The 25,411-nt window shown below is 37.2% G+C and overlaps 2 protein-coding genes across 2 annotated transcripts in view; one reads left to right on the top strand and one right to left on the bottom strand.

The window, feature by feature from the left end:
* Positions 1-25,411, bottom strand: part of aldh4a1 (aldehyde dehydrogenase 4 family, member A1) — a 398,306-nt gene that overhangs the window by 185,298 nt on the left and 187,597 nt on the right. The gene's annotated exons all lie outside the window — the stretch shown is intronic.
* The window catches only part of LOC127426016 (filamin-B), a 122,172-nt gene that overhangs the window by 62,899 nt on the left and 33,862 nt on the right, over positions 1-25,411 (top strand). The window contains exons 8-28 of the mRNA XM_051672441.1: positions 1,507-1,644; positions 1,945-2,071; positions 8,404-8,540; positions 8,649-8,842; positions 9,134-9,247; positions 9,857-10,000; positions 12,753-12,876; positions 12,975-13,135; positions 13,217-13,307; positions 13,908-14,077; positions 14,205-14,322; positions 14,742-15,004; positions 15,099-15,696; positions 15,869-16,042; positions 17,192-17,354; positions 17,726-17,886; positions 19,896-20,063; positions 20,254-20,377; positions 20,475-20,628; positions 22,143-22,332; positions 23,300-23,547. Of these exons, the coding sequence (XP_051528401.1) occupies positions 1,507-1,644; positions 1,945-2,071; positions 8,404-8,540; positions 8,649-8,842; positions 9,134-9,247; positions 9,857-10,000; positions 12,753-12,876; positions 12,975-13,135; positions 13,217-13,307; positions 13,908-14,077; positions 14,205-14,322; positions 14,742-15,004; positions 15,099-15,696; positions 15,869-16,042; positions 17,192-17,354; positions 17,726-17,886; positions 19,896-20,063; positions 20,254-20,377; positions 20,475-20,628; positions 22,143-22,332; positions 23,300-23,547 (3,761 nt within the window). The remainder of the gene's footprint in view (positions 1-1,506; positions 1,645-1,944; positions 2,072-8,403; positions 8,541-8,648; positions 8,843-9,133; positions 9,248-9,856; positions 10,001-12,752; positions 12,877-12,974; positions 13,136-13,216; positions 13,308-13,907; positions 14,078-14,204; positions 14,323-14,741; positions 15,005-15,098; positions 15,697-15,868; positions 16,043-17,191; positions 17,355-17,725; positions 17,887-19,895; positions 20,064-20,253; positions 20,378-20,474; positions 20,629-22,142; positions 22,333-23,299; positions 23,548-25,411) is intronic.

The following is a 25,411-nucleotide window of genomic DNA, read 5'->3' as shown; positions in this document are numbered from 1 at the left end:
TATATTCATTTCAGGGTGCTTGTTATGAAAATGACAGTCATTTGAGGGAGGACTTTGTTTGGATCTTAAACCACACCATTGTTGAATTCTTAATTCCAATTGGCTGACAGATTTGCATTTACGTTTATGCATTCGGCAGATGACGGTTGATGCAAGGTGTTTGATTAATTGTCTGTTACTGCACAGCTATGAACTAGTTCTAGGTTTGTTGGCCGCATTACAAGTATCATTTCAACACGTTATAGTAATGCCAGTATGGGCTATTTTTAAGCAAGATACTTACTGTAATCCGTGGTTTTAGAAAGTAGTTCTAAAACGTAAAGATTTCTTTGGATAAAAACACTGTATACATGTACATGTGTAACGCAGAATATTAGCAGCGTTTCCACTATCGGGCAAAATGAGGGCGTGCTAGTACGTGCCAGGGCCAGTTGCGTTCACACTGTCACTTCTGGGGCTTCAGCGTGCCGCCCTTGGGCTTTATCAGGGCCAATGGCCTTTGGCCCACCGATTACCCTTGGGCCAAATAAGGACAACTGGGGAGTGAGGTGGGGTCAATGTCAAAGGCGGAGTTTCGCCAAACTTGCCAGGCTGTACATCCAGCGGTAACGGTTCGGGAAAAATGTAAAAATGCGGGTACAGTACAACTCCATTAAAACGCACAATGGACAAAGCGGTGCCCAAAGAAAGAACTTTCCATGGTTCGAGATCATGGACGGTGTGCTGGAACATCGTCCCGCTGTTAGTGGAGAGACCACTCGGGACACCATGGCAGTTACAGTCGGTGAGTTGTCAACGCTAACTTATTTTGCTTGCTAGTTAATGTTTACAAATGAATTGAACTCGATAAACACGAAACTGAGCTTCCCTCTTGCTTATGAAATGGCCGGGGTATGTGACGTTGGCACCAGGGCAGCATGTTATGGACTGTTTTTAGGGCAGCGCTACGGGGCTATTGGCCCGATGGTGGGAACACAGATCGATTTTGGTCTCGCGGCTCGAGGTCTGAGGCTATTGGCTCCACTGGCCCGATAGTGGAAAAGCGGCTCAAAATTCAGTTGCATTCAATGTGCAGCTGAGGTGGTAATGTGTTCATTTCATTGGTTTTGTTGGCTTCTTGTGTATATATAAGAATTAACATACATTTGAGCTCATCTTTAGTTTTGATATTATGCTTATGATAATGGACAAGTTCTAACCATGGGAACCAGAAACAAGTTTTTAGACTGTGTTTGGTTACTGACGCGGGTGGATATGGACTTTCCCTTTTGTCACATAAGCAACCGAATATTACTCTCTTCATGTCAATAATCCCCTGTAATTGGATGCTTTCACTCTTAGGAAAAGTTAGTCTCGTCTGCGAATAGCGCATGTTTACAGTGACCTCTGTAACTGAGAACTTCTGTTTTTGGGTGATGCTTCAACACAGCAAAATGTAATTTATGTGCATGATTTGCATTAATTGTCAATGAATCAATAATTTCTTACTGTGTGTGTGTATTTCAGCATCTGTGCCCAGTGCATGTCGTGCCACTGGACGAGGTTTGCAGCCCAAAGGCGTGAGGGTACGACAGGTGGCTGATTTTAAAGTCGACACTCGTAATGCTGGCAGTGGCGATCTAAAGGTCACAGTTAAGGGACCCAGTAAGTAACTTTATACCAAATAGCAAAAAACTATTTAACTTCGTTTACTCACTCCACACATACACATTCTCTCCTGTTATACTCTCTGAAGCACTTGCTAAAATGTACAAAGCGATAAAACATCCATTTTCATCTTTTAAGGAAACTTTCCAGATGTCTCGTTTTCCGAGACTATAGAAGCCCTCTTCACTGTAATTCTGTGCAGACTTTCCCTTAAAAGAATTGCAGTGATAATACTTCAATTATACAATGATAAATTAATTTAAAAGTGGTTTCTCTTGAAACTTTTCTCACTTGTAGAAGGCCTAGAGGAGCCCGTAAAACAGAAAGACATCTCAGACGGTGTGTATTCTTATGAGTACCATCCACACACACCTGGAAAGTACACAGTCACCATCACCTGGGGTGGGCAGCACATTCCCAAGAGGTGAGTTTTCTCATAATCACATGTCTCAGATCGTCCCAAACTCTGTAAAACATGATTAACAGCTGTCCAAATTAGAGGTCGACCGATTTGTGTATTTTGCCGATACCGATAATCAAGGTGGTGGAAAATGCAGATAACGATTAAATCGGATGATGATTTTCTTTTTTTTTTTTTTTTTTTTTTTTTATATAAAAGCAATTTATAGAATGATAAAACATTTCTTAGTCTTTCCTTACTATAACAGGCACAGATATTGAGGCTACAATAGTCCAAAATGAATAAAATCCCAGATGCAGTTTATTGTGCAACCAAAATCTGAATAATAACCAGAAAAATTCAGATTTGGCGCATAACGCGGGACTTTTAGCTATAAATAAGCCCCAAATACACCGGGGACTTTACTCCGTTACAATACTCTATATGCAAGTATTTACCAAATTAAGCTTTTTATAGTCTATATATTCATCAGATGAAAAAGTTTGTATATACATATTTCACCAGATTAGGTTTATTGATAAGGAATAATAATTTTTAAAAAATATCCGCAACTATAGGCAGAGATTTTTGCAGATAAATGATAGTTCCAAAAAGCAACTATCGGCACCGATTAATCGGTAAACCGATATATCGGTCTACCCGTTAGTCCAAATCAGGGTTATAATCGTTTTATCTGTTTCATTTAGTTTCAAATATAGTTTTAATAATAGGTTTTAATCATTAATCATAAATCTTTATTTTGTTTGTATATTTAGTTTTATTTAAATTTGTGTTTCAGTATTAATTTTAGATTACGTCCATACTAACATGTTTTCTTTTGGAAACTCATTGTGTTTGCTGTGTTTATGCCTCTCATCCTCACTGGAGCACATTTTCCTCTACCGAAAGTGGAGTGTTTTGAAAACACTCTACTGCACTCTTTGGAAAATGATGACGTTAGGAAACGAGAGTGGATGTGGCATTAGTTTTTCCTCCATTTATAACTCTTGTTATTCGATGGTGCATGATTCTGTTGAAGCCTTCAGTCTGCACTATTTCAACTTGATATTTAAAAAATCATGTTAATAGTGGAGTTCCTGGTGAAGAACTACATTTCCTATGATCCTGGAGAGAAACGAACCTCCAATCAGAGAATCACGGCAAAAAAAGTGCGCCAAAAGAGCTCTGCGGCAAACGCCCACTCGAATGACGTAATCAAGTTACTCTCAAACTACTTAAATATTTGTATATGACTGAATGTTTTGCAATAAAAATTTATTATTTTTAAAGTTATAATCAGCGACTTGAAATCAATATTTTAATATTTCCATCTTTTTTAATTCAGTGCTTCATGGGATAGTAGTTCTTTCCCTAATTAAAGATGTTAAGTGCACAGACTTGTACCTTTTTGTCTTTTTGTTTAGTTTTTGTCGCCACAGTAGTTTTTGTTAACAATAATAACTTTGATCCAAACAGATTTGTTCTAGTGCTACCAATAATGGTGTGCAGGTTGAAACAAATCTTCTGTTTATCACTTCCAGATGTGTGTTCTCTTTTCATCAATGTTCAGTATTTTGGATTTCAGGGCTGTCAGCGATATAAATTTGATCTGGATTTGTTTTGGTACAAAGGCTTAGTCAAATGTAAACAGACCAGGCATGCAAATTTACACCAATCCTCCTTTAAATCAGATCGTGTTGTAGATGCTGCGATGAATAAAACAGTGTTGAAAAGCTTGAGTTTATTGTATTCAGTTTGTTCGCCACCATTAAGAATCATGTCCAGAATTTAGCTGATTGGAAAAGCTCGTTTGTCCATCTGAAACTATTTAACGTCAAGCATGATACAGTATGTAGGTCGTTTCCACTGCCAAGCAGACTCAATAGAGTTCAACCCTTTACATGGAAAGATGACATGGAAAGTAACATGACATCATGCGCTCTGGTCAGAACGTTTGGAGGAGTTCTGGAATCGCACCACCACCCAGGACCACCGGGAAACAGACGTAGCGTGCATTAATCCATGTACACGTTCAATCAAATTCACAAGCGACCTGATGGATGTGAACACTGTAGGATAAACATCTAATTTAATGGACTGCGGAACGGAAACGACTTCTGTGTTTTCGCTTTGATTCGTTTTCTCGTAGCGTGTGGATGTGCAGTCATGCAGAAATGTGCTCAGTGCAATTAAAAAGGGATAGTTCACCCAAAAATTACAATTCTGTCATTTAATCACCCTGTTGTCGTTTCAAACCTGTATGATTTGCTTTCTTCTGTGGAACACAAAAGGAGATGTCAGGCAGAATGTTGACACTGCTCTTTTCCATACAATGAAAGTGAATGGGGACTAGAGGCTATTAGGCCCCAAAAATAACAAAAGCACAATAAAAGTACCATAAGAGTAGTCCATATGGCTACTGTAGTCCATACACTATATTCCAAGTCTTCTGAAGTCATACAATAGCTTTGTGTGTGGAAAAGACAGAAATGCTAGTCATTATTTACTAAAAATCTTCATCTGTGCCGTAGCTCTCAATTATCGTTGGTACGATTTGGAATTCTGCACGTTTTCAAATTTTGTGCATCATGAATTGTTACAAGAAATGCGCAAACCAAAGCAAACATGAATGAGATTTGAGAGTTGTGGTAAAAAAAGATTATTAGTTAATAATGATTACAATTTGTCACACAAAGATGTGGAATGTATCGCTGGAGTCATAGTAAACTACTTTAGTGGTGGTTTTTGTCATTTTTGGAGCTTGAAAGCCCCTGGTTACCTTACTCTTTCATTGTATGGAAAAGAGCAGCATGGACATTCTGCTTTTAAGTTCCATGGAAGAAAGAAAATCATACAGATTTGGAATGGAATGAGGGCGAGTAAGGCATGAGGTTTTAATTTTTATGTAAACTATTCCTTTATACCAAAAAACCTCACCTCACATTGCCTTTTTTATACATCAAGGTATTTTTTGCATTTCTTCAAAGTTTGATAAGATGGCGTGGTGTGTGGCCTGAGGCTGCATGCTGGTATTAATGTGCATACGGACAGTTTCTGGTCATCACATGTATGGCAGAGCATCAGCCAATCAGATTGCTGCTCTGTAGGAGACGAAGCGCTTGAATGAATGAGACAAGCCTGAGTTAACACAATCGCCCTCCTGTTCACCTGGAAAATAGGCTTACACACACACACGGGGGAAACTGAGCTGTGACCCCTGTTAAAGTCAAATATTCACCCTCTGTGGTTTCTCCTATTAACACAAACTCTATTAGATGGGAGATTTCCTTTAACGTAGAATCAGAGCCGAGAGTTATGACACTTGGTAATGTTAGAAATGGAACATTCTGACAAACTAGAGCGGGCAGCGCTGTATGAGGTGCTTAAGCTGTCAGTTCAGGAGACATTTAAATTGTTTAGCCGTGCACTTATTTGACACACAGTGGACATTCTGAGATTTAAAATTTCAAATAAATTATTTTAAAGAAATTTTGCATTTTTAATTAAAACATTTATGCTGTACTTTTTTTGGGGGTAAATTATTATTTTTAAATAAATTCAAAATAATACATTATATAATCATTTAATATTTAACACTAAGATTTGTGAAAATATTAAATATATATACACACACACAGTTGTGCTCAAAAGTTTGCATACCCTGGCAGAAATTGTGAAATTTTGGCATTGATTTTGAAAATATGACTGATCATGCAAAAAAACTGTCTTTTATTTAAGGATAGTGATCATATGAAACCATTTATTATCACATAGTTGTTTGGCTTCTTTATAAATCATAACTATAACAGAAATCACCCAAATGGCCTTGATCAAAAGTTTACATACCCTTGAATGTTTGGCCTTGTTACAGACACACAAGGTGACACGCACAGGTTTAAATGGCAATTAAAGGTTAATTTCCCACACCTGTGGCTTTTAAAATTGCAATTAGTGTCTGTGAATAAATAGTCAATGAGTTTGTTAGCTCTCATGTGGATGCACTGAGGAGACTAGATACTGAGCCATGGGGAGCAGAAAAGAACTGTTAAAAGACCTGTGTAACAAGGTAATGGGACTTTATAAAGATGGAAAAGGATATAAAAAGATATCCAAAGCCTTGAAAATGCCAGTCAGTACTGTTCAATCACTTATTGAGAAGTGGAAAATTTGGGGATCTCTTGATACCAAGCCAAGGTCAGGTAGACCAAGAAAGATTTCAGCCACAACTGCCAGAAGAATTGTTCAGGATACAAAGAAAAACCCACAGGTAACCTCGGGAGAAATACAGGCTGCTCTGGAAAAAGACGGTGTGGTTGTTTCAAGGAGCACAATACGACAATACTTGAACAAAAATGAGCTGCATGGTCGAGTTGCCAGAAAGAAGCCTTTACTACACCAATGCCACAAATAAGCCCGGTTACAATATGCCTGACAACACCTTGACATGCCTCAGAGCTTCTGGCACACTGTAATTTGGAGTGGCGAGACCAAAATAGAGCTTTATGGTCACAACCATAAGCGCTACGTTTGGAGAGGGGTCAACAAGGCCTATAGTGAAAAGAATACCATCCCCACTGTGAAGCATGGTGGTGGCTCACTGATGTTTTGGGGGTGTGTGAGCTCTAAAGGTACGGGGAATCTTGTGAAAATTGATGGCAAGATAAATGCAGCATGTTATCAGAAAATACTGGCAGACAATTTGCATTCTTCTGCACGAAAGCTGCGCATGGGACGCTCTTGGACTTTCCAGCACGGCAATGACCCTAAGCACAAGGCCAAGTTGACCCTCCAGTGGTTACAGCAGAAAAAGGTGAAGGTTCTGGAGTGGCCATCACAGTCTCCTGACCTTAATATCATCAAGCCACTCTGGGGAGATCTCAAACGTGCGGTTCATGCAAGACGACCAAAGACTTTGCATGACCTGGAGGCATTTTGCCAAGACGAATGGGCAGCTATACCACCTGCAAGAATTTGGGGCCTCATAGAAAACTATTACAAAAGACTGCATGCTGTTATTGATGCTAAAAGGAGCAATACACAGTATTAAGAACTAAGGGTATGAAGACTTTTGAACTGGGATCATTTCATTTTTTTCTTTGTTGCCATGTTTTGTTTTATGATTGTGCCATTCTGTTATAACCTACAGTTGAATATGAATCCCATGAGAAATAAAAGAAATGTGTTTTGCCTGCTCACTCATGTTTTCTTTAAAAAATGGTACATATATTACCAATTATCCAAGGGTATGCAAACTTTTGAGCACAACTGTGTGTGTAGATGTATATTAAAAAAATATCAAAATATTAAGTTATATTTTGCATAACGCCTAAAATTTTGACATAACATATTTTCACCGACCAATCTTAACAAATGTTCAAATCTCATTCCCATACACATACAGTAAATAATTTGGTAACACTATTTTACAGTGTCCTTTATTACATGTATTGACTAATAATAACAGTACATTATGCATAATTACAAGCAGCTAAACCTATAGTAAATTCATGTTAATTAATATTACTCAATATTTACTTGTGTAAATTAAATTTCATTTTTACACTTTTTAAATGTCCTTTTTTCCACATTTAACAGTAATGAGATTATTATTTTGCATAAAATTAAAATTTTGGGTTGAAAAGTACTTGATTGTTATTCAAAAAAATTAATAATGCAAAAAATAGAATAATATAATAATAATAATAATAATAAGATATTATATATCTTATTTCTTTTGATTTGGGCCTAAAATATGACCTAGATATGTTCTTGAGAGGTTTCATGAGAATACTTTTTTTTTTTTTTTTCAAATAATTGTATAATATATCAAATGTTATTTATTATTTATTGTATGATTATTTAATAATTTAAGATATAACACTAGTCTTTAGCAGTCATGTGTCAGGGTGAATCTTATGAAAACATGTCCTGGTCATATTTCACCCCAAAATCAAAAGGAAATTATATTTTGCATAAAATAAAATAAAGCCTATTTTAGGACCATTTATGATTTGACAGTTTTAACACATTTTTACTCACTAGTTTCAACAGATTTTCCGCGTTCTCTCCCATACAAATCCATACGATCTGTTATTGTGTATACATTTTAGTTTTTTACATTTCAAATACAGTTGTTGTATTACAATAATATTTTATTCTGCGGCTTAATTGTCATTTAAAAAAAAAAAATATCACAATGTCACAATGCAAAACATCTGAATAGTTAAAACAACAAGCTTTATTTCCTTTATGCAAAATGTCATTTTTTTATTTCTTTTGATTTTGTTTCGAAATATGAAATGCCAAAATCAACTGTACAGATATCTGACATTTGGTGTCTGTTTTCTCGTGGTCAGTCCTTTCGAGGTTCAGGTGGGCTCTGAAGCAGGAGCGCAGAAGATCCGAGCATGGGGTCCTGGTCTTGAGGGAGGCGTAGTGGGCAAATCCGCAGACTTTGTGGCCGAATCCATCGGGACTGATGTTGGCGTGCTTGGTAAGATCACATGCTTGGTTAAACCGTAGTTTAGAGAGTTAATGCCGCTCTGACTAACTAATCTCTCAATACGTAATAATAAGTGCATGATTTTTGATGGTACTGTAGGCTTCGCGATCGAGGGTCCATCTCAGGCCCGGATTGAGTGTGAGGATCAGAATGACGGCTCATGTAACGTGAAGTACTGGCCCACAGAATCGGGCGAGTACGCCGTCCACGTTATGTGTGACGATGAGGATATTGAAGACAGTCCCTTCATGGCGTACATCATCCCTGACAACAAATCCAACAACCCCAACCAGGTAAACTCGGCAGAAACGACCCTCAAATATTGAACTTTGCAGAAGGCTTTAATTCTTGGTCGACCCTAACAGGCCTCCAGAAATGTAAATACTGTCATCATTTATTCACCTTCATGTTGTTCCAAACCACTGTGACTTTCTTTCTTATGCAGAACACAAAAGGATGTTTAATGAAAATCGTGGTCTGAGACTCACTTTAAAGCTTGAAAGGAGTCTGAAAGTATCATAAATGTTAATGGTAATTAATACCATGTTTAAACAGGGACTAAATATATTTGACTGGTTTTGCAGGTCAAGGCGTATGGGCCAGGATTGGAGAAGACTGGCTGTATCATAAACAAACCTGCCGAATTCACCGTTGAGGCCAAAGACGCTGGAAATGGGCCTCTGAAAATCATCGCACAGGTTTGATTTAACATCAAACTAAATATAACAAAGTTCATTTTTAACAACACTCCATCTTTGAACTATGAATTTTCTCTTAGTTGTCTAACTTTGCAGCATAAGATCTGTTCAAAACCTAGTGAGCTGCCGACAGAATTGTAAGGCATCATAGGTGTGAAGGTTTTTCACAAATTAACATTTTTAAAAGAATATTCCAGCTCTGTAGGTCCTTACAATGCAAGTGAATGGTGACCAGAAATTTGAAGCTCTAAAAATCACAAAGGCAGCATAAAAGTAATCCATAAGACTTCAATGGTTAAATCCATGTCTTCAGAAGTGATATGATAGGTGTGGGTGAGAAACAGATCAATATTTAAGTTCTTTTTTACTATAAATTGTCCTCCATGCCCAGTAGGTGGCGATATGTGCGATTTATTTTTATTATTTAATACTTGTGAGAACAAAAACTCAGATTTACATGGAAGAGAGCTTTTATTTTCTTGTCGCTTTTTGTGTTGCACCTGATTAGGACACATTAGAAGGCAGCTGCCTACGTAGACAGCGAGGCAGCTCACTAGGTTTTGGAACAGAGCCATGTTCTATTTGAATTCATCATATCTGTTTTCTCAGGATGCTGATGGTGTCCCTATTGACGTGAAAGTGAAGAACAAAGGAGATAACGTCTATTCCTGCTCATACACGCCAACCTCAGCCGTCAAACACACACTGGCTGTGACCTGGGGAGGGGTCAGTGTGCCGCACAGCCCCTTCAGGGTAAGACCAACAGAGTCAGGGGTCATAACTGTTCAAGCAAACATACAGGAGACTTCTGCAGTCCGTACTAATACAGTAAAGTCACAAGTGAATGAGGAACTAATCACACTAACTAAAGCTGGTAGTCTTAACACTGACAGCACTCCAAAATATAAAGCCCTCATTATAATTACCACATCCACTCTGGAGCGCCGCTGCTCTTCTGTGAAATAATTACAGGAGTTGAGTTTGATATAAATGCTTTGTGTCATGCAAAAAAAATACAGGAAGAATGGCGCTCATCTCATTGAAGTTTTTTTTATTTTTTTTTATTCTAAAGCCGATCAACATATAGTCAAATGATTTATGCTGTTTTACTATGTTTATTGTTGTTGATTTACTTTGATTTTGTAATTATCACATTTCTTAGCATTAGAAGGATGATAAAGCACTTTTTTTTTCTTTTTTTTTTTAATCATGACAATATAATTGTATTTTTATTTATTATTTTTTTAATCAGTCATTCAGATCAAATGATTTATGCCTTTTTAATATATATATGTATTTTGGAAAATTATTTTGGCTATTAATTTAATTGATTTTGTTCTGCTGTATTTATTATTTAAAGAACTATCCATAATTTCTTGACAAATTAAGTCCAAACAATTTCAACAATCTAGTAAATATTTGAAAAAAACTATTTGATGATTCAAAAATTAATTTAAAATGTAAAATTTAACATTTTGAATTTAAAAATAAATAAAAAAATGCTATTCACTTAAACAATTACTTGAATACACCCAGAGATTATTTAGCAGAGATGGGCCAACCAATAATCTCTAAGCGCCCAACGGTCAATGGATGTAGAAAGGAAGTCCCGCCTTACAGGTAAATGAGCCAATCACCTTTTAGATACAGACATCATCTGTCAGTCAACTCGAAAGCGTGCACGCGAGAGCCTGATTTGCTAGACTATGATACACCTAAAATATTTGTTAATACAGCTTGAATACTATGATGAGCATGTTTTCAGTTTCTGAGTTTAGATTTTTTTTTTTTTTCTGTGTTAAAGTAAAAAAATGTCTAAGTGCTATAACGGTCCGGAAATGAAAAAAAAAAAAAAAAGCAGCGATAAAAGAAACTTTGACATAACTAGTTTGGAATAATCTTTTATTATTATTTCTTAAAAGAAAAAGTGAAAAAAAAAAAAAATATTAATATTTGAAATACTTTTGTCCGCCAAATCAGATTCAGGTGGTGCAACCAACATGCAGGTAGCCATTCTGTTGTCATTTGACTTAAACAAAAAAACAAAAAACAGAGGACCCCTTTAGGCCTTTGAGTTGAAAAAAATAAAAAAATCTGGTATTTTGACATTTTGTATGAAAAGGCACATTTTGTTTGGGTCAAATAAAGTAACCCAAAGAAAACATTGTGATTCAAAAATTCATGGTATTTGTAAAAAATACTTTTTACCTTGAAAAATATGTTTGAAAACTTTTTTGTAATTAACTATTATGTTGTGAAAACTAAAATGTATTCAAGGTGCAAGGAAAGTAGTGTAATACCTTGGTTGAACCACTTGGCATTTTAAAGTCATTTGATTTTGGTTTTTCTAGAAAGCCCAACATGGACACAAATATTACACTTCTATGAACAAATGTGTATTACACTAGATTTCCATTTATTTATTTTATTTACAACCTTATATCTCAGTGAACCATACAGTCCATTAGCCACCTAGACATATCAAGGTATCGACATTGGCCATTTAAATAGTGTATCAGCTGACTCATTTTTGTTGTAATTATGGATTGTATCTCAAAGCACTAAACAGTCTGAAGCCATGTTGTAAATCATCACTTTTGATGTCAGAAGTAAGAACTTGATCATTTTGCACAGTATGAAATTGTATCAAATGTAAAAAAAAGCACTGACTGTTCTTATGATTGTGTAAGATGTCAGATTGGGGTGTTGGCAGTTGCTTTTTTCCAGAAGTCCAGAATGAAGCTGAAAAGTGTCCAGCTTGATTGAATATTAATATATCTTTTAATATTATTTTTATTACCGGGATTACAAAAATCGAGCTTAATGTACATGCATAGATGTCAGATGTACAAAAATCAAAGAGAAACATGTCCAAGACCATCTAAATATACAAATATGGTCCTACAAAGATGTATTTCTGTGTTCCATAGAGTCCATTTCACAATGCAAAGACACTTTATAGTCTCGAAGAATGTAACTGTCTTTTACTTGACTGAAAGTTCAAACTTTTGTTTTACTCAAGTTTTCTGAAAAATGACTCTGGGAAAAATGCAGCATTCAAACTTTTTACTAACATGTTTATTTGGAAAAATAAGAAATTTGGAATGCATTTCAATGTCATGACTGAATGTTATTTTTAAAATGTCACATTCAATAAATTCTAATACGTTGTATGTTTTTAATGTTTGTCATTGTGTGATTTGTGTGTTTGCGTCTGTTTTTGTATGCTATGTGTTGGTATATTCCCTGTCGCCTATCAAATGAAGTGGAAACATTTGTAACATTTCTTTTTAACTACTAATTTACTAATTTTAATACTAATTATTTCAAAGCAAATTTACCACACCTTTCAAATGCATCAGATGTTCCAAATTTTGAAATGTAATTTGCTTCATTTTTATCTTTCTCACGATGTACAATGAAGTTATTTTAGTTAGTTTGAAGAGTGTTTTCAGTTTCTTGCAACGCTATTATAATTAACATTCAAGAGACCTTTTTCCTTTAGGTGAATGTTGGAAAGGGAAGCCACCCACACAAAGTGAAAGTGTTTGGTCCAGGAGTAGAGAGATCTGGACTGAAAGCTCATGAGCCCACGCACTTCACCGTCGACTGCACAGAGGCTGGAGAAGGTAGAACATGTAACTTGGTTATTTATGTCATTCACCAACATTGGGTTAAAATGACTTGTGTGACATTTAATGGTGTGGGTTTGTTTTTGGTCATTAAGGTGATATCAGTGTTGGAATCAAGTGTGATGCTAATGTCATCAGTGACAAGGAAGAGGATGTTGATTTTGACATCATTACCAATGCCAACGACACCATCACTGTCAAATATATTCCCCCCGGAGCTGGACGGCTCACCATTAAAGTGCTTTTCACTGATCAAGTGAGTGACTAAAAGGATTGTAGACAATGTCAGTTAATTTCTCAATCCTTAATATGGGGGTTTAACTTGAAATCCTTGCAGGAAATTCCAGTGAGTCCATTCCGTGTTAAAGTGGATCCATCACATGACTCTTCCAAAGTTAAAGCGGAGGGACCAGGGCTCGCTCGAGCAGGTTTGTGGTCAAGATCTACTTGGGTTTAATGACTAAGGGTTTGAGCTTAGATTCAGGATTTAATTAAATGACAGTTTGGTCTCCCTGCTGAAAAAAATACCAGCCTAAACTGGTTTGCTGGTCTTATGTGGTCTCCCAGCCTGTCCAAGTGTGTCTGTTTGCTGGTTTTAAAGGGGTTTTGGGCAATTGTCCGCTGGTCAGACTGGGAAACCAGCTGGAGACCATCTTGGGCAGGGAAGGAGACCATCTTAAACCAGCTAAGACCAGCAAACCAGCCTAGGCTTGTTTAAGATGAGGTTTTTTTCAGCAGGGGAGACCAAAAGGCAATTCCATTAAACCCCAAATCCATCTTAAGACTGCTTAAGCAGGTTTTCTGGGGTTGACTGGTCCACGGATGGGCTTGTCTGTTTGCCTTTTTTTATAATGGGGTTTGGGGCACTTGTCAGCTGGTCAGAGTGAGAGACCAGCTAAAATCCAGGCTGGGTGACCAGCTTGAACCAGCTACAAGACCAGCAAACCTTATTAAAGGCTACATTGAGCTGTTGTTGTTTTTAGCAGAGTCATTTTTAATTTTCACATTTGGTATCTTCATACCTTCAGGTGTGGAGAGTGGAAAGCCAACTCACTTCACCATTTACACCAAAGGAGCCGGCAAAGCTCCTGTAGATGTGCAGTTTTCCGGGCCTAATAAAGGACAACCTGTCCAAGACTTTGAGATCATTGACAACTATGACTATTCCTACACCGTCAAATACATACCAGTCCAGCAGGTAGGGTTCTGCATGTATGAAGTTGCTATGATTTGAAAGCACCTTCAAGGAGATGAAATGGGCAAATTGGAAGTCTTTTAGCATTTATCTTCTGGTCTTATGATTCTGGTTGGCTGTACCAATGTAGGGAGAGATGGTGATAACGGTGACCTTTGGTGGTGACCCCATTTCTAAAAGCCCCTTCGCTGTGGGTGTTGCGGCTCCACTGGACCTCAGCAAGATCCAAGTGGATGGCTTGGAAAGTCGTAAGTCCTCTTGCAATTGAAGATCTCCACACATTTATGGGACTTGCTTGCCTATGGGGCTGTTCACACCGAAAGTGTCTGCACTGTTTTTTTTAATGGTTTTCTATGTTAATATGTGCTAGACGGACGTCTCTGACCGGCAGCGTCTTGCGTAGGAGTGCCGTGATTTTAAGACTCCAATTTATATTTTTTATCTTTTAAAAACGCATCTCAAGACCCCTGCTTTCTGTTCTGTGTTGCGATGCTTCTAGCTTTTTGAGTTTAATCTGAGAACGCTTTCAGCCTGGATGGCCCCTTGTAGAGCATCAGATTGCCATTTTAACTTTTAAACCTTATTGTCCCATACAGCTGTTTTTGATGATACTCTAAAGTTTATATGTTGCCAGAACCTAATAAAGCCTCATTTAACTTTGCTGTAGGAGTGCAAGTAGGTGAAGACCAGGAGTTTGCCATTGGTACAAAAGGAGCAGGTGGTCAGGGTAAACTAGAAGTCAAGATCACCAGTCCATCAGGCAAGTCCGTGCCTTGCGTTGTGGAACCTCAGTCAGGTAAAGGAGCCAGCCTTGTGAAGTACATCCCCAAAGAAGAAGGCGTTTACATTGTGGAGGTTGTCTATGATGGCAGCCCGGTGCCAGGAAGCCCATTCCCTGTTGAAGCCATGTTGCCCCCTGATCCAAGCAAGGTGTGTTTCGATTGCTCAGTTTGTGAGAAACCTTGTTTCACTTGCTTTAGTAAAGAGGAAGTTGTTGTAACAAGTGCTACCTTTTTCTCTTCAGGTCAAAGCCTTCGGCCCAGGTTTGAAGGGGGGCCTAGTTGCGAGCCCTGCAGAATTCACCATCGACACTAAAGGTGCTGGCACCGGTGGGCTCGGCCTTACCGTTGAGGGTCCCACTGAAGCCAAAATTGAGTGTTCTGACAATGGTGATGGCACCTGTTCCGTGTCGTACCTCCCCACTGAGCCTGGAGAATACCTGATCAACATTCTCTTCGAGGACGTCCACATTCCCGGTTCCCCCTTCCATGCCAACATCCAATATCCATTTGATCCCACCAAGGTGGTTGCATCTGGCTCAGGGTTGAAGAGGGGTAAGGTAGGTGAGACAAGCGTAGTGAACGTCGACTGTGCCAAAGCTGGACCAGGAAAATTGACACTGGAAGCGGAGTCTGATTCTGGAGCTAAAGCAAGAACAGAAGTTCTAGACAACAAGGATGGTACCTACACAGTCACCTACATCCCGTTGACTGCGGGCATGTACACACTACTACTGAAGTATGGAGGGAAGACCGTTCCCAACTTCCCTGCCAAAGTAAATGTGGATCCAGCTGTTGACACCAGCAAAGTGAAAGTGTTCGGACCAGGAGTGGTGGGAGAAGGTACTGATGTCTTAAAATGCAGGGTTTCATATACTTCATAGTCAACATGAAATCAAAATGGACCTTATTTAAATTCTTTAAGAGAGAGTTCACCCAAAAATGAAAAATCTATCATTTACTTTTCTTTTTTGGGTGAACAATCCCTTAAAGTCCTCTGTTCTCTGGTCTGCAGGAGTTTTCAGGGAGGCCACGACTAACTTCACTGTGGATGCGCGAGCTTTGACTAAAGTTGGTGGGAAACATATTAAAGCGCATGTGACGAATCCATCAGGTGCTGCTACAGACTGCATCATCAGTGACAACAGAGATGGCACTTACAATGTGGAGTACACACCATTTGAGAATGGTATGTCACTGCCCCCCCTATAGTACCAATCCTTAAGCTAGGGATCAATGTTTTTTTCACGCATCGATAATTGGAAGATTTTCGAGTTTTCAGATATAAATTGGGCTGCTCGTTACACAGTAGTCTGTCTTTTCTAACATATTTTTACACACAACTTTGGGAAAGTGTGAGTGGTAGGGTAAATTAAAGGGGGTCACACACCGGACACGTCTGGCGGACGACATGGCGTGTTCTAAAATTCGAAATAATTTTTTCTACAAAGGTACAAACACCACCAACACTCCACGTCAACATTCTGAAGTGCCATGGATCGCAACATGCAAAGTTTTCCATTAAATTCGACCCAAATCATTATCAAAGGACAAAGATTATTTACTCTAGCCATCACTGGATGATCTATTGTGAACATGTATCTTTCATATAGCCTACACAATGTATTTTCAGTTACAAGTATGCCGTTTTGTGGTTTGACAGCTTGAATGAAAGACCTATTCAAGGCTACAAACAGAGAATTTGCATAACAAACATGGCCATTTCTAATCGTTCAGTTTGTGCAGTTACACCAGTTTCATACACTAACCTGCAAACTCATCAGTGTCACTGTTCATTCTTGAAGTACCTAAACTTTTATAACTTTGGACTACCATACCTGTGCTGCTTCAGCTTGTCCTGTGTGTGTGTGTGTGTGTGTGTGTGTGTGTGTGTGTGTGTGTGTGCTTCATTAAATGGTATATCGCCCTCTTGTGGTCTCCCAGAGCTATTACGCCAGACTGTTAAACAGAGGCCAACTGAATGTATAGGAAAGCACGCAAACTGGGCTTCTAATTTAAATGTCAGCTAATTTTAACATACCGATGCCTCTCAAATATATTGATAAAATAATGTGCCGATCAATCCATATATCTATATTTTATGACATCCCTACCCATCCTAGATCCTGGCCTGCTGATTTGTTCTTTTCAGCCACTGCAATCAGAATGTCTAGTGGTGTTTGCTAAAGCAATCATCACTATTACTATAGTTCCTACTTGAGGTTAGGGGTTTTTCAAAGTGCTTTATGAAGGGAATGTGATCATTTACCTAGTGTATATTAAGTATTCACTTTCTTGGAAGATGATTAGCATGATTTTGTCTCTCCGCTAAATGTAGGAGTCCACAGTGTGGAGATTCTGTACGATGAGACTCCAGTTCCGAAGAGTCCGTTCCAGGTTGGGGTGGGTGAGGGTTGTGACCCCTCACGAGTTCAGGCCAAAGGCCCTGGTCTAGAAGAAGCCTTGACCAACAAACCCAACAAGTTCTCAATCATCACCAGGTGACACTTTTTTTTTTTTTTTTTTTAATTTTTTTTATTTGAGCCATTCCATGAAAAAATTACCATTTTAGTGTTCACAACATCCAACAGTTTAAAATATCCCAACATGTTAATTTTTATAAATTTAACTTTAGACAATGCAATTTCTTAGCATTTAAAGACATTCTTTTTCTGAGATAATGTTTAAAATTTTATAGAAAATTTACTTTGAATAGAATGACTCAAACCATAATATTTCCATAGATCTTATTCTGTATATTTGACAGCTTCTTTGTTTTAAAAATAAATTTGTTGATTACGAATATAACATATAACTTAACATAGAATAAAATGGTAAAACCTGACCAACTAAACTCTTTTGGTCTGGACAGTGGAGCTGGTATTGGTGGTTTGGGTATCACTGTAGAAGGTCCATCAGAGTCCAAAATGTCCTGTAAAGACAACAAGGATGGCAGCTGTAATGTGGAGTACATCCCATATGTGCCCGGTCTATATGACGTCAACATCACATATGGAGGAGAACACATTCCAGGTAGAAATCCTCTTTGTTTTTTCTTGTGCCACCTTTGGAACCAATGTGTGGAGTATTTTGTCTGCTGTAGAATGGTTTTCTCTTACAAATCCACTTGAATTATTCCACACATATATTTTCATTAGTATTACATGTGGGAAATTAGATTTATCCTGTATCTTAGGAAAAGCAGGCTACCACGTTCTCCACAGTAGACATTATGGACTCGTATTTCATTTAAAACATTTCACCACGCCAAGACCACATAGTTTGATTCTCCCACATAAGAAGCTGTTTCCAGCTTGTTTAAGTCATGCACAGAACTTCATACTGTAGAGCAATATTTTAGAAGACAACAGGGACAACTGTCAGAAAGTTGATCTGAGTTTAGTCTAAAAATCTATTCGTGGTCTAACCAGGCAAATTTCTCAATCTTATTTTGTGTGGTACAGTGTATCATTTCCAGCACATCTCAAATTCTGTATTGTGTTTAATACAATTCTGTGATTGAAATAACACTGATGGAAATGACTTTTTATAACGTTTTATATATAAAATGTCAGACTAAGTAGTCTTGCTAAGGCTAATTTCATAGATATTTTATGTATCCTATTTACACACAATTACTGTAAATAATATTTTCACACTTTTGGCATAATTTGGCAAAATTACCACTTGATTGGAAATAAAAACCAATAAAAATATTCTGCTCACAAGTGATATTTACCTTAAATTCTCTGTTTTTCTTCAAACATCACTTGTCTCATATTTCATCTCAAGCATTCCCTTCACTGACACTTGTCCACTTGGTTAACCTTTTAAGCTCACATAATGTGCTATCTGGCTAAAAACACAGTAGCTTTCCTGAATCGGAGTTTCATCGGAAACTATGTAGTACGTTGTCCAGCATCATGGAACGCTAAACCAATTGAATTAGCATTCAGATCGCTGCAACAAGAGGTGGAAGTCATCCAAATATGGGCAGTGAGGATCGTTCAGTTACATATGGCCACCAGGAGATGGTGCCAAGTACATGACGCAGACTCAATGATGACTCAAATGACACAGAATGGAACTGAATGAGATTGTGTTACTCATGCCTGCATGCTTTGGAGAGAGAGCATACCTTTAGTCGTTGTTGTGTAATTAGTTCTTATGTACAATTATTATGTTTTGTTTGTTTGGAGATGCTTTTGGACACTAGGATACATTTTTGATTGCCTTGTCGTATTAACACAAAATTGTGATTAGTTTCAGGTGACATGATTGGGAACTAAACACAAGCAGTTTTTCGGAGCTACCTTATTTACACCCTGAGATATATAATATTAATTAAAAAAAAAAAAAAATGTTTTGGCTCAAGTTTTTTTTTTTTTTTTTTTTTTTTCAGCAGTTTCTTAGGCTGAGAGTCTCAGAATTTAACAATCTGTATCATTAAAATATTGAAATGTTTTCTTTAAAATGATACCACTAATAATAACTATATGATAACACTTGTTAACTAATATGATATTAAAAATAACTTGACTTATTATAAGCCTTTTAATTTTGGGTATGCCACTGAAACAGGAATTCTTTAAAAACACCTTCAGAGCTTAAAGGGTTAACAAGTACACCAACTTAAAAAATAAATAAATAAATAAATAACACTTTATTAGGGGCAAAATTGTTTGATACGGTGGAAATGTGCCACAACTGTGGGGAAAGTTGTAATTTTTGAAAAATGTATTGAAATAATTTACAGTGAATAATGAAATGGTGTGTTTATTTCACTCATCATGAATTAAACGTGTTATAATTTGTATATTTATAATGGATTTTTACATTTAATATTGAAAGTCTGGGTCTGGGACAAGGCTAAAACAATAAATCTATACATAAGGCATTTGAAAAGTACTAAAAATAAATTATGAATGCCTGGTAAATTAATTTGTTTATTTGACCTTTATTTAACAAGAAAAAGTTGTAATCTGTTGAAATGTAATTGCCTGAAGTTGAAGAAACACCCTTATCTTTTGTTTGATCTGCAGGAAGCCCATTTAAGGTACCAGTGAAGGATGTTGTGGACTCCAGTAAGGTGAAGATCTCTGGACCAGGTGTTGGTTCTTCAGTTCGGGCTAAAATTCCTCAGAACTTCACAGTGGACTGCAGTAAATCTGGAGTCGCTCCTCTCTCTGTGTCCGTGACAGGACCCAAAGGTACAAACTCCGTAAACATTTACTCATATGACGCTTGGACAATTTAGACATTTTGGAAATGTTGAGTACTAGTCTACTACGTATTTATTTGTGTACAGTGCATACTACATACTGTACTAGTAGTATGGAGGTATGCCATTCTTAACATACCCTTTGTATGCCGTGTATGACCACAAATGGGTCGTTGCAGGGGTGGCCGAACCAGTCGACATCACAGACAATGGAGATGGCACACACACTGTTGCCTACACCCCATCTGTCGAGGGCCCTTATTCTGTCGCAGTCAAGTACGCAGATGAGGAAATTCCACGCAGGTATTCAAAAAATCCTGATCCTGAGATTTACTGACTTGATTTTTCACTCTGTGTGATTGCTACTGTTACTCCCCAATTCTTAAAATATATTTTTCAGTCCGTTCAAACTTCGTGTTCTGCCCACTCACGATGCCAGTAAAGTGCGTGCCAGCGGCCCTGGGCTGACCACAGGCGTCCCCGCCAGTTTTCCAGTGGAGTTCACCATCGATGCCAAGGATGCTGGCGAGGGCCAGTTGTCATTGCAGATTACCGTGAGTACTGTTAAACATTGAATGTTGTCTTTTCCTTGTGGATTGAAGACGAGGATTAATGTTTGAATGTTTCCGATTGTTATAAATGTGTTTTTGAGGATGTATTAAAGTGGAAGTGAATCGGAGTATGGTTTCGATCAGGTAACGGACTATAAATCACTTTGGGTTTGATCTGAAAGTCATGTGGGCTAAGAATGGAAAAGATAGATCAATATCCACAAGTATCACATAGGAGCATATTGCAAAATGTATCTTTACACATCCGCTTTCCTGGATACAGCATGTTTTTTTTTTATTCCACAGGGAAGCATTTGAGTTATTTCTGCTCTAGTTATCCAAGTTTAGCTCAAGATCCAACATTGCTTTTTTTTTTTTTTACTCTGGAGCTACAAAAACCTACATCAAGATCAACAATAAGGATTTTAATGCTTGTTCAGTTGAGCAGTAGTTAAAGTTTTGTACTTTGTACTTTTGTACCACCACAAAAATAAATAAATAAATAAAATAAAATAGTTATGAGCAGTAGGAGCTTCTGCCTGAAATTAGTTTTACATTCTCTCGCAATAGCTTTATCCATCGCTTATAAAAATTAACCTTGGTTTTGCTACAGTAACTATAGTTGAACTATTGCATTTGTTGTTAAATCATAACCACACAATTTACCATAGTTTTACTAAAGTAACCATATTTTAGCAATGATATTTGTAGTAAAACCATAGTAATAATACAGGGGGAAAAAACTATGACAATGAATATCATAATAAATGAATGAATGAATGAATAAATAAAAACACACCCCTTATTAAAAATTAACCATGGTTTACTATAGTAAAACTGAGGTAACCAAGACTGTATTAACCATGTTTTTTGGTAGGAACCATGGTTTTGAAAACAAAAATGTGCCAGTTTTATTATAGTAAAACTTCAGAATAATTTTACTATAGTAAATCATTAGCAGAATGATTGATTTTATTACCAGTTTTGGTTTTCCTGTATTAAATTATTAATATTATATGATTTTTACTACAAGTACCATAATGAACGGTTACAGTAGTAAAACTATGGTTAATTTTCATTATAAAGCTTTTGCAAGGGAACCCAAAATAATTGCGAGGGAACACAAACCTTTTTGTGATCAACAAAACTATTTCATAAAATTAATTCCCTCCCTGTCCACTAAGGGGCTACATAATAATCAATTTCAACTAAAGCACTTTTTAACAAAAAAAAGCTATGAGGTATCTTTTTGTTATAAGCTATAATTAATAATTTCTTTGCTGAAAAAAACGATTCAAATGTAATGCAGTCACATTGCTGGTAGTTTATAATTTTCAACCTGTTATAACTGATGCTTTCAAGACTATCACAAATCATTCTTGCAATTTCACAAAACCAGCAGTTAGCTCCTTGATAACATCAGAAAATAAAGTTTGTCTCGGTGTCCTCCACAACGCATCCTGTCACTTTTTCAGGCCACTCGAGAGTCACGCTATTTGGTTTTTCATGTTTTTCAGGACCAAGACGGTAAACCCAAGAAAGCCAACATTCAGGATAATCGGGATGGAACCTACAAAGTGTCTTATGTGCCCGACAAGGTGGGCCGTTACACTATTGTCATCAAATATGGCGGCGATGAGATTCCGACTTCTCCGTATCGGGTGCGAGTGACCTCTACAGGCGACGCCAGCAAGTGTACAGTCACTGGTATGTACAGATGTTAACAGTGCAGAATGGCTTTTTTACTATCCCGGTAAATGTGCACTTGCTGCTTTAAACTCCTTAGTGGCGCTAAAAACATAATATAAACATTTCAATAGGCGGGAGCTGAATTTTGTTGTATTTTTTGCAACTTAACTATGCTAATGTTAAATTCATGAGTTCATAACTTTAATGCTGATTTGATTTTACGAATCAGAATGTAAAAAATAATAACAATGCTAATAATAGTATCAGCTATTCACTTTCTTCACAATTAACAAACGTGCAAAACATCTTCCTTTGCACCACCTGGCAGTGATTTTGAGCAGTGCGATTTAATTTAAAGTGTTACCGCGGCGGTAAGGGTCATATTGGTCTGGTACCTACTGTAGAAACTTACTTTAAATTCAACATGAAAACCAAATTTCCCACTGTTTACTTGTGTAAAAAACTGTCATAATATTTCATCAAAATTTAAATCGATTGCAAACTCGAATTCAGATCTGGTTTTATTCTGGATAACTAGCTTTTCATAATCCAATAAATTCCCAATGGATAAAGTCTAGTTCTGTCCCACATATTTTTCTTGAAGTATATTGTTTCACTCAAATACATCGCATTACGGAAGTAAAATGGGTTGCTAATACAGTTTCACACTGAATTTAAAGGCTTTTTAAATGAGAACTTATTTCCATTTGGTAGGAAAGTACTTTTGGAAGTTCGGTCTAAATAAAAACCAAAATGGTTCATATTACTAGCTTGTTTTTAAAAATGGGCCAGCACAAACATAACTGACTTTTTAAAATTTGAGATTGTTACGGTGTCAAAGTTGTACTTTTAAAAAGTTTTTAATCAAAATCACACCAAGGGAAAATTATGTTTTGGGGGTGAAAAGGTCTCCAAATTAAATCCCTTTGGCAAATTTTCACCAATCCAATCCCTAATAGACAAACATCTGATCCATATTCTCCAGGTCCTGGCATTGGGCCAACCATCGGCATCGGAGAGGAGGTCGGATTCGTGGTGAACACAAAAGGTGCAGGCAAAGGCAAAGTCTCCTGTACAGTGGTCACTCCCGACGGCACTGAAGTGGAAGCTGATGTCATCGAGAATGAAGACGGGACCTTTGACATCTTCTACACTGCGCCTAAACCTGGGACATACGTTATTTATGTGCGGTTTGGAGGAGAGAACATTCCCAGGAGTCCTTTCAAAGTCATGGTGAGAAGCAGACGGTGATAACATCATCTCTGTTGTTTAGTGAAGAGGAAACCCTTCCTCAAAACGTTGGTTTATAAAGAGCTGCTATATAGATACAGGGCTCGTTTTAAAGGTTCGGCACTTTGTGTCATCAGATCTTTATTTGGAGTTAATTTTACAAGCTCTTAGGGGATCTGACTGGATTAAGCCTTAATTTCTTTGCATTATCAAGACAAATGATGGCGTTGTGTTCCAGAACACATTATGTTAATGTTTTCATATCATGTAACATTGTGGATATGGGTTTTATTTAGGCCCGAAGCATACTCTACACAAGCACGATTTTGCAAGCTGTTGCATTCCAAAACGTGTCCAAACACAAGTCAGAATGCAGCGCAAGTACACGTTGCATTATCAACATTGCCACAAGGGGCGCTATATAACAGTCATCTACTACTGTCAGTTTTCTCTTTCAGATCAACTCTTGTCATCGCGGAGGAACAGCTTATAGAGAATCGTGCTGAGCGTGTTTGTAGCCATGTTTATAGCTAGCTACATCAATAATAAAACAACTACTAAAATACAACTAACAATATAATCATGCATAGTTAAACTGTGTGCACAGTATAAAATTTTGGCCACAATTTTGACATCTAAGACAAGTTTTGGGCATAAAGATCTCATGTCATAGAGCAAAATCGTCAGTCTTTGATCGCTTGTCTTCAACGGCGACCGATAAATTGCCTTTACAATGAAAATGATGACACTCCTCCTACGAAGACCGAATGAGATAAAACACCCAGTCAATGCAGTCAATCGATACCAAAGTCTATGGCTACGATGTGAATCGTTAAGTTGAAATTGTCGCACAATGTGCCCTGGCTTTTACCCGAGTTCGCACTGCGATCATATCGTACAGTCTGAGAAGCGACAATTGTACAGAACGCTAAACATCGTTCAGTGTGTGCCCGGCTTTAGAATAGCAAAATAAATGGTCTTACCAACTTTTATAAGGGAGGAGAAAATGCTTCCCATATTTTGTTGTGGATGTCAAAGATTGTTCATCAAATCACACTATTCGGTATTTTACCGGCAAACATGGTCTGGTTGCATGAAAAACCACCATTCCTAAAAGTCGTTAATTTCAATGTTTGGTTTTAAGGACATTTTTTTGTTTCTTTTTGTATGCTAAACTATTTTGGTAATGTTGCGTCACAACTTCCGATGTAAAACCTGGATGCCTAGGGCTGGGTATCAATACAGATTTCCTGATTCGATTCCGATTCATAGTATTTGGTTCAAATTTCAATTGGATTTTAATTAATTAGGGTATATTTCAGTTACAGTGTAATGTCCATTTTGCTTACATACGAAAGCAGTTTGATGATTCTCAATACCAATTTGAGTAAACATTGTTTCAAGTTCTCAGGTAATTATTCAAGACAAGTAAACAATCAGTAATGAAGAACAAGGAAACAAATTACAAGTAAAAGAACAATTAAAAACAACAGATCAAAGATATACATTAAGACGTTTTTAACAAGTATTCAAGTAAATGTTCAGATATTAATAAAATGTAGCATAAAACTACTTAAATTACTAGTCCTCATTGTATGATTATAATACATGAATACTTTTAAAGCTATTCAAGTTATCCAGCTAAGGGCTGTGAGAGGTTTTCTCAATGTTGTTTTATATTAACGACATACTAGTCAGCGGCAGGTCTATTAAGCGGCATTTACACTTCAAGTCTGATACATTCGCTTTAGACATAAATGACTGTGTTTGCATTAATACCTCACCAAGATGAGAATTTTCACAGAATTTTGAAGTTTATTTTGCCGTTCAACTAGTCTGGGCAATTGCAATTGACGTAATAAACACC

This window comes from Myxocyprinus asiaticus, chromosome 35, assembly GCF_019703515.2.
Source record: "Myxocyprinus asiaticus isolate MX2 ecotype Aquarium Trade chromosome 35, UBuf_Myxa_2, whole genome shotgun sequence".
In the NCBI taxonomy this organism is placed as follows: Eukaryota; Metazoa; Chordata; class Actinopteri; order Cypriniformes; family Catostomidae; genus Myxocyprinus; species Myxocyprinus asiaticus.
The sequence above is the reverse complement of the archived record's forward strand: the minus strand, read 5'-3'. Positions and strand labels throughout refer to the sequence as shown.